Genomic DNA, 17,552 nt, shown 5'->3' with positions numbered 1-17,552 from the left:
GAACTACAAATAGGGAAATAGTAATATTTTTTCAAAAAATTAGCAAAAATCCTGATATATATGTTTTCAACGTTTTGTAGTACAGTAACCGAAACATCTGCAGTACTTTATATCCCGGTGCAATGTCACACTGGAAGGTGACAGCTGGTTCCAGCAGATGGAGCTACAGAAAGGCGATGAGGACCCAGCACCAAGTTCTCCAGCAGCTTCAGTAACACAGTCTGACTTTTGGGACAACCTGCCCAGTCTAGCAAAATTTGGCAAACTCCTTCCTGCTTCTGAACATTTTTGCAAACATTCTTCTGTATGTTCAAAACTTGCTGAAGTACAATGCAGTCACAATCGCAATCTCTCAGCCTTTGTTGCTACTATTGTCAATGCAAACACAGGACCTGGAACTCATTTAATGATGTCATTTGAAATCATTATTGCAAACATATGTCACCTTCCCACCCTAGAGAGTAAAAGAAAAAAAAAAATTAAAAAAAAAAAAAATTTACTGGTCCATTAAAGACTTATCAAGAGAGACCACGGCAACAAAATTGTATAAGGCTATTACAAATACTAACACGTGTCATTCTGGATCATCAGCAGGGCTAACAGACTCTGAATTTTTTAATCCTACAGGACTTTGCCGTTTTAAGTGCCACTAGATCACCTTCCTCCACGCTCTGTAATAACTCTAATATAGACGGCACAAAAAAATGAGCACTGTTGTGTACCTTATATAATCTAAAATCCAGGAAACGTTTTCCATTATGGTTTCTGCAGACGAATTCAAGTCTTGGGCTGATGTTTGCTGTTTTCAACCTTAAGATATAGGGAAAGCATGCAGGCAAAGACAGAGCAAAACACCACTTCCCACACTTCATGAAGAGCCATGAATGGACCTTCACCACTCTTCTCAGCAGAGAAACTGTTTGCCGACCTCTCAAACAACTGCGCTCTTAAAAGTTTCTACTCCTGCATAGATTATAAAGCAGATAATTTCAAGTGTCTTATGTCAAATAGGGAATTCACAAGCAGGCCTTTAACACAGCCATGTCTAAAATTTAACATGCTGTCATCACCGGGGAGGAATGTTATTTGCACACTGATTCAGCTTTTCAAGAAACAACTCCCTCACATGCACACAATGAAAGTTTATGTATTTTAGGGGCAGTGGAAGTACACACGTGGAAAGGAGAAAGGAAAGTTATCCACCTGCAGCTTGTTCATAAGGGTGGGCAAGAAGGCACTGAGTTACAGACTAATTAACGTCAACGTTTCACCGTCAAGGTGTGCTGCAAGCTGTGCAAACAGGAGCTCAAGGAAGAGGACTTGGTCTTCCACGCTCTCCCAGACTTCACAGACATGACACCACTCGTAAACAACACTTCCAAGACCAAAGTTAATTTGCATGGAACTACCGAAGGACTCCAGCACAGGTATGTAATTAGCTTAACCTAATACTTTTGTCCAAGCAAAAAAAAAAAAAAAAAAAAAAAGCCCCTGAAAGTGCAAAAAAACAGTTTCTGCCCCTTCGGTCGCCGCGCTCGGGTCGGTAAGCGGACGCAGAGACGGACAGAGTCGTTCGCCCAACGTTGTGTGCAGCTCGGCGGCAAAGGCGGACCGAAGGGCGGCCCCGGTCCCACTTTGGGCTGCGCCCGGGCAGCACCCGCCCGGCGGCCCCGGCCCGCCGCGGGGCAGGACGGGCCCCAAGACCACAGCGAGGAGACGAGGCTGCAAAGGCGCCGCCTGCCCGCAGCCAGTCGGGAGTAATTTAGACAGGTACCGAACTCGATTTACAGGCTTCAGACCAAGGCGGGCTGCTCGTGCGGGAAACGAGCCGCCCTCACCCCTCTCCGCCGGGGCACCGGCGCCTCCTGCGACCAGACCTTCGGCTGGCAGCGGGATGGGTGTTCCCGCCGCCGCGGCCCCCTCTTCTCACCCGGGACGGAGCATTCCCAAAGCCTCGGGGGAGGCAGTGCTGCTCCCGGGGGTGTGACACCCCAGCCGCCCCGCCGGAGGCTGCAGGCGCTGGCTGTGGCGGGAGAGACCCCCGCTGCCCCTCGCGGCCTGAGGTAACGGCCGCGGCCCCCCCGCCCCGCCTCAGCCCCGTACCGGGCGTCGCCGCTCCCGCTGTTGGCCGCGCGGGAGTCCATGGAGGCGTCGCGAAGGGCGTCCCCGGCTCCAGGAGCTGCGGGAAGGGAGGCCGGAGCCGAGGGCTGGCGGTGCTGCTGTTCCCCGGCGCGGGCGGCAGCCGCAGCCACCTCGCATGGTGTGAAGCGGCAGCAGCGGCGAGCCTCGGCGCATGTTCGGGCAGGGCCGGGCCCGGGCGGAGGGGCCGCCCCCGCAGGTGAGCGGCTGCGGCAGCGCCCGCCCCTCCGCCGGCCGGGGGGGGCCTGCCCCGGCCCCCGGCTCCTCCCCGGGGTTCCGGTAGTAACGCAGTATTTGGGCACAGCGATAGCCGGACGTGTCACTCGGGACTAGTGCAGAGCGCGGGGCCTTTGCTGTGTGGGGTGAAGGGCTTCAGCCAGCTGCCAACCTGAAGGGGAGGGAGGCCTGCGGTGAGCCCAGGCGGGCCCCGAGAATGTGCTGGAATTACAGCCATTAATTCCTGAGAAAGAACAGGAGGAAAATAGAATTCATATTTAGCCAAGTTTTAAATTAGCCTACACATTGTAAGAGTCTGCTCCCAAGAAAGTGTTTGCCTGGGTGGAGCCCTCTACCCCAAAACACAATGGTCAGTTAATTGTACAAAAGGGAGTAACACCCAACAGTGCTTGCATTTCAAATTTATCAGTTTACGAACAAATTATTTAAAATAATTTAAAGTACAGAGTCAAAAAAAGCTAAACCCATTGAAATTACTAATAGATATGCAATATTGATCATACCAGTCATGCAGCTTCAGGGTTACAGGGATAAGAGTTACAAGATTAACAAAAGAAAGGTGTTTGTGGGAGGAAATCAACAGGGGGAAAGAAGGCAAAGGTATACATGGCAGAGGGAGCGGCAGGACAAACAGGACTTGGTTGACATAAAGAAACAATGGGCACATTAATGGGAACAGTGGGCGTATAAGGTTAAAAAAAGAAAGAATTTATTAGCTGAACAGTGACAATGTGGTTCACGATGTGTAGAACAGGAGGTAGGCAGCAGGCCTGCCTCACGCTCCAGTGCACGGGGTGCAGCTGTTTTGAGAGGGAAGCTAAGACAACTGAAGAGAGCACATTTGATCCATTTGAGCATGATTCTTTAGTCTGACAATAGGCAAAAATTCATTATTGTCTTAACTAAATCAAACATTTCAGATCAATGAGGGATGTTGTCAGGAGTGGTGACAAGCACCTACACAGAGCTATTTTGGTACAGATGCAAAACCACATTTCTCAGCATAAAATACCTATTACGTACATTTAGTTTCTTAAATTGTGAAGCTTGTACATTCCAGCTCACAGCTTTTGTAATGAAGCGAGACTTCCCATGTAGTTCTGCACTTTAGATACAACCCATTTTCAATAGCCAGTCACATTTAACCTAAAGAACATCTTTATTAATAACCACCCCAGAATATACTCTACATTGCTTTTTACAACTTTTAGGAATTTTACATTGTAGGGACAAAGTTGAAGAAGCTAAAAAACAGAATGACAAATTTGCATCATTAGCTTAACTGCAGTTTGAATTAGTTATTCTCCTGAGCGTATTATTGTACATTCATGAACAGAACAGTTGTGCTTTGTGACAGTAAAATAAATTAAATAAAATTAGAGAATTTAAATCTACAACTCTAACATTCAAGTAGTACTTTTACGTACAGTTTTCAGGATTCTGGGTCACTGGTTTGAACCTCAACTGAGTTATTTATTCAGTAAGTGTTATTACTGGATGTGGGCCCAAAATGGGATTCATACTCCAAACTCCTCAGAACTGTTTAGAACTTGAAGTTCTAGATTACAGAAGAGCATTTAAGAATAAGGAGGTATTATTAATAGAGCTTCAGATATGTATTAAAAAAAAAATTCTACAAGAAGGATTTTACCTAAAAATCCATTGAGCCTTTCAAAATTAGTTTTTTCTGTGTAAGTGACCACACCTGTTCATGTAACACCTCAAGAGAGACTGCATTCTGTGGAAAACAATCCCGAAGACCTTTTGGCTTTGAATATAAGAAGTTTAATGCTATATAGTCTCAACAGAATAAATATTGAATCTGTCCAGACAGGAAAATAGGTCTGAGTAAGTGGATCAGGATGAATCCTTTTATTGACTTGGGCACTGTCGGATACAAACCCAAGAAAGCTGACAGTTTGCAGACAGCGTTACAAGGATCTCTTGCTGGCAAATGCCAGCTGGGACAGACCTCTGAAGTCAAAGGTAAGAATTTCACCCTGTATTATCAGCAAACTAAATCCTCAAGCAAATACCTTGTTCAAAGCAGCACTTCTGTCAAATTCTTAATCTATTTCCAGTTATTTCTATAGTCCTGGAGTGCAGCTGGCTGCTCACACTAACAGAGAAAACACCTTATAACATCTCTCCTACCTATAGGATACACGCAAGTAAAATGGGATAAAATTTTTACTCAGCACAAGATTGTCTTTCTAAATTATAGCAGTTACGTAATATGCTGTCAGACCCATTGTCACTTAGCAGATTAGCATTAAGAAGTGGTTTGTCCAAAATCATTTAATAAATCAGCAAGAGATAACTAGAAACAACATCCTGACCTCTTGAATACACATCCAAACAATGCAGCATTTTTCCCTTCTATCAGCTAGCTACCTGATCACCTGTTTTAAAAACTAATGCTTTTTGTTTTCAGTTTAAAATTTAAGGTCCTAGCAGCTCTAGATCTCTCAATTTTAGCAAAACAGGAATTTTAAGTATTCTGAGCAAGGAATGGCAATGCAGCTGGTATTATTTATGTATTTTTTGTTATTCATGTTTCCTTAAAGAGATTGTGGATGAAAACGACTTCTGTTTCAGGATATTGCTGACCTAGACTTGATGGCTTGTCACCTGACAAATTAAAAGTTCCTTCCCATCTTTTCTAGGTAACAGACACAGGCCAAAATTTACTGTGAAGCTTCCCACAAAAACCCACAAGGGATTCTCATACTCATCTATCAGTCTATAAGCACAGGAGGAAAATATTTGTACTTTCTTTTTCCCCCCTCCCTGACTTTGCTCCATGTAAGAAATTCCTTAACATTATGCTGTCTTCCCTCCCTGCATGGGTACCGAGTTACAGTTCTGCAACAGGTGCAGACAGCAGCTTTCTTCATTTTAGCCTCAGAGCTCCCTGGAAACACAACTCTGCAGAGAGTTCAGGACTTCAGTAACACTCATACAGGTAACTAAAGCTCCACTCTACCTACCAGAAGGGTAAGTTTCAAACCTGTATCAAGATAGATCTTCAATTTGGGAAAATTACTGTCTACTTCCAGTATGAACTGTTGACTATCTGCTTTTAATTTGACATTGTCTTGTGTTTTATAATTGCACAAGGCAAACAAATCCTCTTCCTTCTTACGATAAAAAATGGATGCATCTGAAAGCCAACCTTCATGTTCACTCTAATTAACAATGGAATTAAATTCAAGCGCATTCACTGACATGATACAGAATTCCATAAAGACATGGGACTTTTGTTGCCAATGTTTTGAACAGATACATTACTTTTCCGATTTTACTCTTATGAATTAAACATGTACTCTATTATCAGGTGGCAAAGGATGGCAAGGAAGTCCACATGAACCAAAGAAACCAGTAAGTCCAATGCTGAGGTCTAACACAACACCTTTTAAGTATTAAGCAGAAGGGTTAGTATTCTCTGTCACATCAAGTCTCCTGGTTTAAAGTCCACTGTGCTGAAGCAGACAGCTTTCTAAAGAATGCCAACCCGGTATGTCAGTTCCTTCATTAAGCACCTTTATTGCCATTTTATTCCTTGTCAATACTTCAGTGATATAAGAGACTTAACATTAATCCCCAGTACATTCTTCCAATACAGTTTCTAGTTGAGTTGCTTGCATTGGAAAGGTAACAGTCAAGTGGTCAATTCTCTGCTAGACCAATTAGATAGTCTCTTCAATATTACGAGTGCAATGGTATTCTGTGAATGCAATAGAAACTTTTACGTAATAGTTAGAACTTCATAGTATAGGAAGTTAGAGAAAGACAATGAAAAGAGAATATCAAATTATTCAAGATGATTAGCAACCATTTTCAGTTTCATGATAAAGAGTTAAATGGCCTGCACACAATTTGGAGGGGGGAGAGGGTTGAAAGCAGCACAATCAGAGGAAAAGTACACACCCAAGATGGAAACTTGACAGGGGACTTAAAAGGAAAAAAATGGACAGCCTGCAGAAGGTTTCAAATAGCCTCAAGAACGTGTGTGAACCTGATAAAATTCATGAAGATATTACATTGCCTAATCCAACTGTCATCTCCTTAAAAGAAAATAGGCAAAGATATTTGGATCCACTTAGATGAGTATGTTAAAACCTAGCACTACTGTAACAAAAGGATCAAACACACATGTAAATGGTTGCTGGAACTCCTAAACCTCTGACCCAGCAGGCTATGCCTTGACATAAAGGAAACATTATGCTGACAGACATATTTAGAAGAATCATATATGCTGGGTCAAACTAAAGATCTCTGAAGCCCTCTGTGTTGACAGCAGCCAGTAGAAGATGCTTACATATTTTCACAGATAAATCTTAAGTATCTAAACATTTGGGCTCTGCAACCCTTGTGCAGGCAAAAATCCTTGAACAAGAGTAGCTCAAGTTTTCTTTGAAGCTGCCACAACTCCTAATGAAGCAAGTGACAGCTGGGATTAGGATGCACTTCAGCTAACCTCAGGATTCAGGCAACTTTTTTCTCTGAAAATTAACCCGCTTCCATCAGACTACAGTCGGAACACTTTATATTGTTTGCATTACATTTACATGTTGCTTTACAGCTCACAGTACCCTTTTGAAAAAATAGGCAAACAGTTCACACTTATGTACTTAAACTTTATTTCTTCATAATTACAGGCTAATGTTAGAATTTTTAAACAAAAGGGAAGTCTATAAATAGAGGCTAATCCCACCTGAACAAGAGTTTTTTTTTTTTAAAAAAAAACCAAACAGTTAAAACTTCATAAAGTAATGCCATTTAGCTCACAGCAGTGGTTTGTTGGTAGTCTGAGTAAAAGTACTACAGTCAGAGTCAGTAACATGAAATGTAACATCAAATGACTCAGAACTTTAAATTCCGTAAAGGAAAGCAGGAATATATATATAATATATACATATAATATTGTGTTGGTCCACTGAGTATACATTTTAACAAAAGATAAGAAACTATGTAATCCAGTTAAGCATATGATTTGCAAGATTAGTGTACACTCATTACAAAAATGTATAGGTAAGTTATAACTATTTAATACTTGCAAAATTTTAAGTTACTTTTTTTGAGCAGGTGGTTAAATGCTCATTTCCCAGTGCAAAAGAAAAGCCATCCCGGTCAGGTTACCCATTTTTTCCTGAAAAATTGAAAACTACCCTCAAAATCGTGCAACAGCAGCATTGATAGGTAATGGGAAGAGCTTAAATATACTGAAGCATGGCTGAGTTCTCTCCCTTTCCCCCCCAGTGCTATGTGTTGAAACACTTCAGTTTCCTCAACAGAAATACCACAGGTTAAAAGTGCAAGGAAAAAAAAAAAAAACACAATCAATCTCTTGATGTTTATGCTGCTGCCATCCATTTTTCTTAGATAGGGCAAAAGATTATTCTTTTTAGAATCATTTTAATGAAACTGATTCTCCAGAAGAGACTTCTTTCAAAATGAATAATAAGTTATTTTCATTAAGTTATTCTCATTAACATTCTATCAATCCTACTCTGACTCAGTGACCATAAAGAAATCATTCAGTTTAAGGTGCAACTATCAGTTGGCATTCAATAAATTACATATACAGAAAACAACTGTGGTTAAAAATAATAAAAATCAGACTACCTGTTTTTTCTTTCTATTCTCAATCCTATTTCAAATTGAACTTATTAACTTGCCAGTTCAGCTGCATATTTCACAGGCAAAAGTGGCTCAAATAGCAGTGGGGTCTCATAATTTGACAGTCATCTTGGCCAACAGCAAATGCACATGAACCTTCAACTCAATTGCTTTATAAAACAAAATAACAGGTCTGTCTTAAAACCTACGACCATGCAAGAAAAGCATTAAAGGTTTCAGAAAGACACGCTCTTTCTGACTTAGACTCCATGAAGATTGTTATTTCAAATCCAAATGTAGAATCTTCAATGAAGAGAAAAATCTATATGCATACATATAAAATAAAGCACTCCACAACTCTGGCATTACTAAAATCTCTTTAGAAGGATAAAAGGTTTCAAATGACTAACTGCTTGATGGGAGACAGTCAGCCATGACAGAATAATTGCTATGTTCACTTCATGCTCAATTACCAACTGCTGACAGATTACAGTCAAACTACAATCTCACTAACTGCATTTTAAACTGATTTGCTTACAGCTGGGAAAAGTACTTTCTTCTTCTGAAAACTTGAGAGAAATTGAATGCTAAACTTAACAGTTATTCAAAACAATAACCAAGAGGATTGGATTTAGCAGAAACATTCACACCACTTTCAGAAATTTAAAACCTTTCATAGTTTCTTGTATATATGTATTTTCTGATTAACATTTAAATAGGTTAGGTATTCAGGAAAAGGGACAAAACAGTTGACATAAGACAAAATCTTATTCTAAACTTCATGCTTCTGATATTTCAGATTTACTGAGTGCAATAGCCAGTTCCAAGTCTTCTTGCTCTTGCTGTTTTAGTCTTGCCAATCTTTCTTTCTCTTCTCTCTCACTTTCCCTCTTAGCCCATTCAATCATGTCTTCCTCAGTAGAATACTGCATTTTTAAAAGACAAAATAAACCAGGTTAATAATACGATAACTAACACTGTCCAAGTCCTTGGTTTAAGGGACAGTTACGGTTTTACAAATATTATATATATTCTAGTCTTCAAATATTACTTGCTTTTTAATTTTAATACACTACTAAGATTAGCTTAGTCTAAGGTTTAACTATTAAGAACTGCATTGAAGCCATCCAAATGATGTATTTTTATGAAATATGCCATGTTTCAAAATTCAGTATTAGGTTTCAAAAAAGTTACTGAGCAAAAAGTGCTATAATTTAAATTCAAACTATTTTGGATAAAAAAACAGTCTATATAAGAAAAAATTTGAATAAATCGGGAGAACATTTTGCAAAACACACCCCTATCTGCATTGTGGGACATCCTGATTTACCTTACTTTCATTAGGGATTTTTCCAGGTGACAGTGACTGCAAAAATTAGCTGTAGAATGACTGTTTTTAATTGTGCAGATGAAAAATACTTCTGCCAAGAAGCAGCAAAATAATAAGGTAACTGTACACTTAGAAGCCTAATAGTAATACAGAGAAAAGTCAATGTGATACAAGAGGAAAAGAAAAAGAACAGATTCTTTCCATGTATATTGATGTGAGCAGAATGTGAACTAAGTTTCTGGGGTACAACGATTATAAATCAGAGACAGTTAAGCGTATTATCTTAAATAAAATAAAAAAAGATTATGCTAAAGTTTGTTTCTAGTCAGCATGCAGAAAAGCTAAGAGGTAGGTGAAGCCCATGTCTTCATGAATGTCCCAATGTTAAGTCTGAAAGGGTTATCATAACATACTCCAGCTGGTCTCTGCTTTAAGCTGCTGCTTTGGGAAATAAATGTATAAAAGCTTGAGTCTTCTCCATACTTCACTTAGCATTTACAGTAATTGCAGCTGGAAAAGAATACTTTTTCCTTCATAAAAATAATGAACATTTTTGCTTTCTCCTCCACATTTCACATTCTCTCCTCCAAACTGGCTTCTTAGTCCCTCTAACTAATAACAGCGATCAATAACAGCAATTCAGAAATTAACATGCCACAAGACACATCAACCAGTGCAAGTCAATTTTGAGAGCCTGTCAATCCTCAGTTTACTTCAATCAAGCACATAGTTTATTAGGCCTGAAAATAAAAAAGCAGTGTGATCAAGATACTGTAAATGCAAATTGCATTTAACAGGTATCAAGCTTGAAAGTGACATGATGCTTTTCAAAACTCCTCTTTGCAAAAGCTCAAAATTAAAAAAATATATATAGGCATGCACAAACCTTTAGATTTGCTGCTACTGCTTGGACACCACGACTTCTATGAAATGGATTCTGGTTATAAAGAGACACTTACTACCTTTTACTTCATCGTACGTAAGTCTGGAATTTACTAGCCATTCAAAACTCACCAAATTATATTTCATTAACATACACTGTTATGAGGCTGTTTATCAATATTTCAGTACATTGAAATTATGACCAAACAGTTCAGTGACAGCTAAATTAAAATCACACCTTTTGTTTTATTTTTAATTGGACAGTTAACAGAGTGCTTGTTATAGATACATAATTTAAATCTGCTGCATGCTCTGATAAAATGGATAATCCCGAGAACACAGATATTTAAAAAGGCCTATTTTCTAAAAGCTAGAAGGCCTCCATGAGAAAACTCATAAAAGCAATGCAATTTAAACATTAACTACAACATTTTGCAGTATTTTGTTTTAGGACAGCCTCAGCTGTAAACTAAATGTAAATACTGTTCTAACTGGAAGCGATATCCCTTTTGTACATGGGATATGTTTTAATATATTAAATTAGACTGAAGACTTCAGTGTGAACAATTCAAAGCTGTCATTATACTGAAACAAATGTAAAAAGTGTTTACTCACAGTACTGAAGTTTGCAAAATTGTTGGGGTCAGCCTCTTTACTGATGCTGGTGGGAGCAAATGGATCACAGAATAGATCTGCTTCTTGTTCTTTGGGAATGTCTGGGGTGGGGAAAGGCTGAAATGGATCGCTCGGTTTAAAGGAATCTGAAGAGTCTATTTGATTGATAGGTCTTTTCCCTTAGATTAAAATGAATTTAAAATGAATTTAAGATAGCAGGTAATAACATGCCAAAAATAGTAAAAAAAAAAAAAACAGATTCAAAAGCTACTTGGAATGCAACCTCTTCTAGTAAACTAGTGGAGTTGCAATGACTTCAGAGGAAGGGTTGCCAATTCAAAAAAATGAGGGTATGGTCCATAGTTTCTTAAAGAGTAATCGGGCAAAAAGGAACACATGTATGTTAATGATTCGAGAACACAGTTATGTACTAATTAAATATTTTGGGAAGGGAATTTCTAACAGTTTTGAGCCCCTATTCTATCAGCACAGTATTTTCTTTTGCTTATCAACTGTCCATGATCATTCCAGCAAGGCTCTTCTATTATTTGTTTGGATCAGGTTAACACAATTTCATTCAGAGACCAGAAATATATTTGTAAGTCTTCAAAACACCATGTCCTCTCTCTATGCTAACACCTGGAATTTCTGTAGTTTTTAAACTAACAGAATGAAGGAGTATGATAACAAGCAATCACAGGCTTAACTATTTTGTTAATCCTTGCCTAAGCAGCTGCAGATGTAACAGAATCAGGCACAAGCCCCCACTTATCTTGTTCTTTTTTACAGCTTAACCCCCAGTCAGCTTTCAACACCTTTGAGAACATTAACCCAAATACTTCCAAGAATAGTTGAGTTGCATTTCATCCCACCATTCTCTCCATGTGTTACTGCTTACAGAAAAGGTTTCACTGCAGTTTCTTTAATTCAACTAGCAGGTTCTGCAAGTGGTTCGACACTTAAAATGGTCGCATTTTAAAAACGTGCTTCTCTTGCCATTTTAAACTGCAGAATCGAACCAAGTGCTTATTATTTTGCATACAATTGTTGCAAGTTAGTCTAAAAATTCTTTCAGAGACCAAAAGAGATTCTAATTTGGCAATGATTTGGAGAATACCGTCTTGGGAATATATGATTTATTTAGACACTTTGCAGATAACCTTGCCATGATAGCTCTCACTCACTGATGATGTTCTATTACTGGCAAACAACGCATGTCTATTTCTTGAATAATGTGGGAGAAGCAGCTTCAAATGACATCTAGGGAATTTTATTTCTCATGGGAAGGATTAATAAGTAGAAAAATATGAAGTATACAATCTCCAAATCTGCCCAAAAAATTATAAAATGAGGGATAAAATGAGGGTGCTTATCAGCATCTAGAAAGACAACGGATTCCAGAGGCAAGCAAACAGCCCTCCTGCACACTTTCCAGTAGTGTGACGAATTAGGAGAAACATTTTGGGGCATTTCCTTGAAAAAGCATTCCCTTGTTTTGAATCAACCCAAGAGAGTAATTAAAAACAAATACACTTAAGTATCTCCATTTTTTATTTACATTAGGAAAATAATTTATTGGGAATGGTTATCAAGATAACCACAGTATCATTTTAAAAATGTGCAAATCAAAACAGGCTACTTTTTTCTAGTCATCTATTGATAAGGATGCTGCTGTTCCGCCACTAGAAGCTTGCATTCTAAAAGAGGATCTGTACACCACGTCATAGCCACTCCCATACAATGAAGTCAGAAATCCTTTTTTTGTTTTAAATAAGGACCACCATAAGAGGAGACACTGTCAAACATTCAAATTATCAGTACTTGTCATGTCAGCTGTTTTAATGTTATTTACAATGAAACTGATTACTTGCAAGGCATGAGCATGAACCAGATCTCACATCAACATTAGAAATTAAACAGCTGAGCTTAAACTTTAGTATTAATAATCCTACATTTACTGTGTTCCCCTTCTTTTGAGGAAAAAGATGAATAGATATTTAAGTTTCGTGCTACACAGTTTTCCAAACCACCTTAAGATTCATCCATATAGTTTAATAGTGAAAAAATGATGCAGCAGTTTTTAAAGAAAATGAAACGAAGGACAGAAACTTAAAAAGGAATACTAGTAATATATTTTCCAATCTATGCAAAAAAATCAAGAGTGAGGAGTCTGTTGTAACATGGGCTTGTTGCAACCACAAGAAAGTGTTGTTATCTTTGATAATCGTGGCCTTTTCTGGAAAGCAGCGTGCTTTATGTCACGGGGTAGACCAGAGGACTCAGCTTCACTGAACAGAAAAGAGCATGGGAAACTCGGGTTTATTACTATTTCATTGGTTAAGTTTACTACTACAGACCTCTGGCAAGGCCACCTGGAAAAAGTTAATCTGAAAGCCTGAGACAGTCATTTAACCCTATTTAATTAATTTTGCATTAAAACCAGAGGTTTTGCAATGGATAAAACACACTGAATTCCCACTTTAAGGATAATTTAATGCAAGATTCACAATGTATCACATTAGTAACCACTTAATTTGCAGCCATGCTATGTTCTTGCAGATATGTGTAACAACTGTATTTTTTCTTGTTTTCTAAATTGTTCCTCTCCTCAAAAAACAAACTATGATCCCAAACTCCATGCAAAATTTAACTCTGAGGAAACCACCGACAGATCAGGAACAGACTTGTCTCACATCTTGCTCATTCATTCTAAATTCAGACACTTCACCATCCCCTGATAATTATTGTCCCACTGCCAATATTGAAGAAGCTAATTGTTAACAACATCTCAGTATCAGCTCTTACCAGGTGGTGGTGGACAGGGCCTTGTGGGCGTTCCTGTTTTAGGGGGCAATGCAGGAGGAACATCCTCATTTTTAGCTGGTGGTTCCTCAAATAAGTTTTTAGTTATGATAACGTTGTTGACAGAACCTGATGTGGAAGAGCTAAAGGGATCCTCATTGTTGGCCTTCAACAAAGAAAAGAGCAACATACACATTTTCAGTGCAATTCTACTAATACTTACCCTTCCTTTCAATAATGCAGTATTTATTTAGAACTGAAAGTTTGGACTAAGACAAAAAGAAAATACTTTTGTTTGTTTTTAAACATATCATCCACATACTCCAGGAGATTGAAAATAAAGAAAAATCAGGAACGGTTAGTGTGTACAGCAATCTAAAGTTGAGTGCAGTTATACATGCAAAAGTAATACTTTTAAAGTCAGCGACTTTTAAAAAAATAATCATAATATCACTTCAAATATACAGAAAATCCTTATAAAGCCACAAGGATTACATTGCATTCTTCACAATGGAATTGCAGGACAATTTATTATAAAGACCTCTTTTTCAAGAAAGTCAGCCATTATAAATTTTGAGTTGTGGCAAAACTGTAACGAAACAGTTGGTAGAGAGCGTAAATTATGTCTTGTCACTGCAGAGTTTCATGCGTTTTCTATGAGTGGCAGTAGCTTCATATTACCTTTGACAGCGTGCTAAAGTCAGCAAAGCCACTTCCAAAGGATTCATTTCCAAACAGAGAGGCAAAGGGGTCTGTAGCTAAATACACACAAATCAAGCAAACAGAATGAGATTGAAAGTTAAATATGAAAGAGGCTGAAAAAAAATCCCACAACAAAAGAGCAACTGTTACATATTTTGCAGCGTAGACTAATTCAAGTGAAATATTTCAGGAGGTGTTATTAAGTAGCTTTTACAAAAACCCTGTCAAGTACCAATTAAGAAGAATAATTCTCCTGAACAGGGAGTAATTCAAAAGAAATACTGGTATTCTGGTTAACTTTTTTTAATGTAGGAAAAGTTCCATTGAAAGTATCAAATAACCATACTACTGGATGTTCTGCTGAAATACATGTATGTATGTATACACACAGAGGTATTTTTTGTGTGCATACACCCATAAATATACATACATAGACACATATATATATTTATATATATGTATATATAAAAGAACATGAACAAGAGCTCACTTCTGACTGTAGGTCCACTTGTGGAATAAAGTATCTAAACCTCATATTATCTCAATCTAATTCAACAATACCCTTTCATTCATATGTGCCTCAAAATATGTAAAAACTGCTGTTCTACTGTAAAGCAAGAAGTGCACCATCTTTACCAATACTCACTTCTGCACCTCCAGAAAAGGGCATTTTTTTCCTACAATTAAACTGAACAGGTTTACAATACGGAATCACATGTGGATTCATGTTTTGGATTACCACTTGTCAGTGCAACTTGGGAAAATAGCGGATTAGGGTCCTCCCTAAAACATCTTTAGCCCTCAAATGAGGGAGGGTCATAGCAAAACAAAAGGAGCAAACTTTTAACAGTAAAAATTCTTGATGAAGTAGTTATTCTATCCTACATCTCCTCTTGTAGTACAAAGCTATCTTGTATGTTACTTAGAAAGTAACATGAAATCTTTAAAAACAACCCTAATTGGTAGTAGTACAAACCATTCAAATAGTCCAAACACTTAGATGAGGATATTTCTCCAGTTTTAGGTAAGGCAGAGGAACATTTTTGTAGAATCAGTCTTCAGTGATATGCACTAAAGGTAATGAGACAGTTTTGTTTTATAGAAATACCCCTCTGCAAACTTGCCCTTTGTGTCATACTTCATAGGAAAATTCAGAAAATGTAGGAAATCCCAAAAATGCTCCATCACAAATTCAGTTAAAAAACTGGAAACAAAAATAAGCAAAAGTAAATAAAAATAAAACCCAAGAAGGCTGATATGTCTAATCTACTTTTACCTGGATCATTTGATGTAGTAACAGTTGTTCCACCAGGAGCAAAAGGGTCATTCTTCTTCGATATCTCTGTCTAAAATAAAAAATTCCTTTGAAGGGAAATTTGTTTTTCAGCTTAAAAGATTTCTCATTCTAAGAATACAATCACAATTTATTTCGGTTTAGAAGTTTTAAGATAAAGTATTTTGGACGTAGCTTTTATCAGCATCAGTAAACAAGTCTGTTAACAGAAACTCCTCCTCAGAACAGCGATTAATACTTTCAAAAGATGGAAAAAAGGTACAATATGTGCAACATACTTGGTAACTACTACACAAAATCTAACGCTCATTTTGGTCTCGGATTTCTACAACCAGAGCCATCTTCACAAAGATAACACTATAAGATATCAACACCACAAAAGGCGTGGTAAAGCATTTAGAGTGAATGCATAACTTAACTTCAGTTCAGAAATACAGATCTCACAAGAATCAACTGCTAATCTCACACCACAGCTCTGACCCTTCTTAAATTTTTTTTTTTCCTCTTCTGTACTTCTCTTACTATCAGACTGAAATAAGACAAAGAATTGGCTATATTGGAATATTAAGTCTTGGCAAAGTACAGTGTGCTGATTAAGTATTGAAGATTGTAGAAGACTAATTTTTAAGGTTGGAGGTGTAGGCTGTGGTGTGAAATATGACCTTGAGATCTGCATAATGTGCGCACCATGTGGAAAGATGAGAACACCACTGCTAGTGAGAAACCACTGCACCTATCTTGGCTGTTGTGGGTTTGCCTCAGGCACACTTTACAGCCACTTAGCTTCCTAATCCTAATCCACATGTATCTTTAATTTTTATATATGTATACACATATTTTATACACAAACAAAATTCGAAGTGAGGCATGAACAGAAGCAGCACTGAGAAGGAAAGGTGATGGCAAAAGGATAGGAGACAAACTTACAACATGAAGAATTTCAGCTTCTTAGATTAAGCATTTGTCTATCAGCCCTAAATATTACCTCATGTTCATCAACTTCTACCCTACATCAGAGAAGGTCTCATGCCCAACTCTACTTTATTATAGGCTCAAGACTAATCAATAACAGCTCAGTTATAATGTCAGCAGCTAAAAGTTACACCTAAGTACACCTGAAAGAGGTATATTCAGTAAGAATCTCCACATTATGAGACGGCTTCAATGACTCTTATTTAAAAAAAACACAACAAAACCCAAACAACATACACCTACAGAACAACTTGACTTTTCAGAGGGGAAACCCCATACCACATCAGATTTCAGACAAGATACAGAACATACTTATCGATCCTATAAGCTTTGGAGGCAAAAATCAAGTGTCTCAACATAACTTGGTGAGATTAATCTTGAGTTTCTTCCAATGTTTAGTAAGTTCCACCAGCTACCAATAGAGCTTAGTTCATTATTCTCAAATGGCTTTATCTGTGGAGCAATGAACCTCCACAATGAAACGTTTAAAAAATGTTTTTACTTTTACTTCTATTTCATCTGTGACTATTTCTAGAAAACAGGACACAAAAAAAGACAAGACAGAGCCATGGGGTAAGAGGTACCCTTTTATCTATATGATTTCTGAATATCAGCATTTCAAGGCATGTCCAAACGTACAAAATAGGTTATTTTGTCCAAATCATATATAGAAGGAAGTAAAAGGTATGCTATCAAACTTACTGTGATATTATTACTGTTGTCTGCAGTGCTAAATGGATCAGTGCCAGCAGTCACAAAAGGATCAGTGGAGGATTGTTTGAAAAAACAGTCAGCTGCAAAAGGATCTGAGCCTTTGAAGGGATCACCACCAAAGGGATCTAAAAAGTAAATCTCTCATTAACATTTCTGCTAGCTTTACTTAGCTTGATATCTTAAAAACTAAACATTATATTGCTTTTCTCATACTGCAAGAAGGTAACACATTTAAGACCAAGG

General features: G+C 38.0%; 2 protein-coding genes across 4 annotated transcripts in view; both read right to left on the bottom strand.

Annotated features, from left to right (window-relative positions):
* Positions 1 to 2,296, bottom strand: part of TTC39A (tetratricopeptide repeat domain 39A) — a 50,887-nt gene extending 48,591 nt beyond the window's left edge. The window contains exon 1 of the mRNA XM_075155791.1: positions 2,104 to 2,296. Within this exon, the coding sequence (XP_075011892.1) occupies positions 2,104 to 2,144 (41 nt within the window). The 5' untranslated portion in view covers positions 2,145 to 2,296. The remainder of the gene's footprint in view (positions 1 to 2,103) is intronic.
* A 4,706-nt stretch (positions 2,297 to 7,002) lies between these two features.
* EPS15 (epidermal growth factor receptor pathway substrate 15) overlaps positions 7,003 to 17,552 on the bottom strand; it is a 52,786-nt gene continuing 42,236 nt past the window's right edge. For 2 of the 3 annotated variants that reach the window (XM_075155788.1, XM_075155789.1), the window contains 6 exons: positions 17,298 to 17,434; positions 15,606 to 15,675; positions 14,309 to 14,385; positions 13,631 to 13,793; positions 10,826 to 11,004; positions 7,003 to 8,924 (listed from right to left, as the gene is read on the bottom strand). In XM_075155788.1, coding sequence (XP_075011889.1) covers positions 8,778 to 8,924; positions 10,826 to 11,004; positions 13,631 to 13,793; positions 14,309 to 14,385; positions 15,606 to 15,675; positions 17,298 to 17,434 — 773 coding nt within the window. In that variant the 3' untranslated portion in view covers positions 7,003 to 8,777. The remainder of the gene's footprint in view (positions 8,925 to 10,825; positions 11,005 to 13,630; positions 13,794 to 14,308; positions 14,386 to 15,605; positions 15,676 to 17,297; positions 17,435 to 17,552) is intronic. The other variant, XM_075155790.1, reaches the window with a different exon arrangement.

This window comes from Calonectris borealis, chromosome 8 (genome assembly GCF_964195595.1).
Source record: "Calonectris borealis chromosome 8, bCalBor7.hap1.2, whole genome shotgun sequence".
NCBI classification, from domain to species: Eukaryota; Metazoa; Chordata; class Aves; order Procellariiformes; family Procellariidae; genus Calonectris; species Calonectris borealis.
The sequence above is the reverse complement of the archived record's forward strand: the minus strand, read 5'-3'. Positions and strand labels throughout refer to the sequence as shown.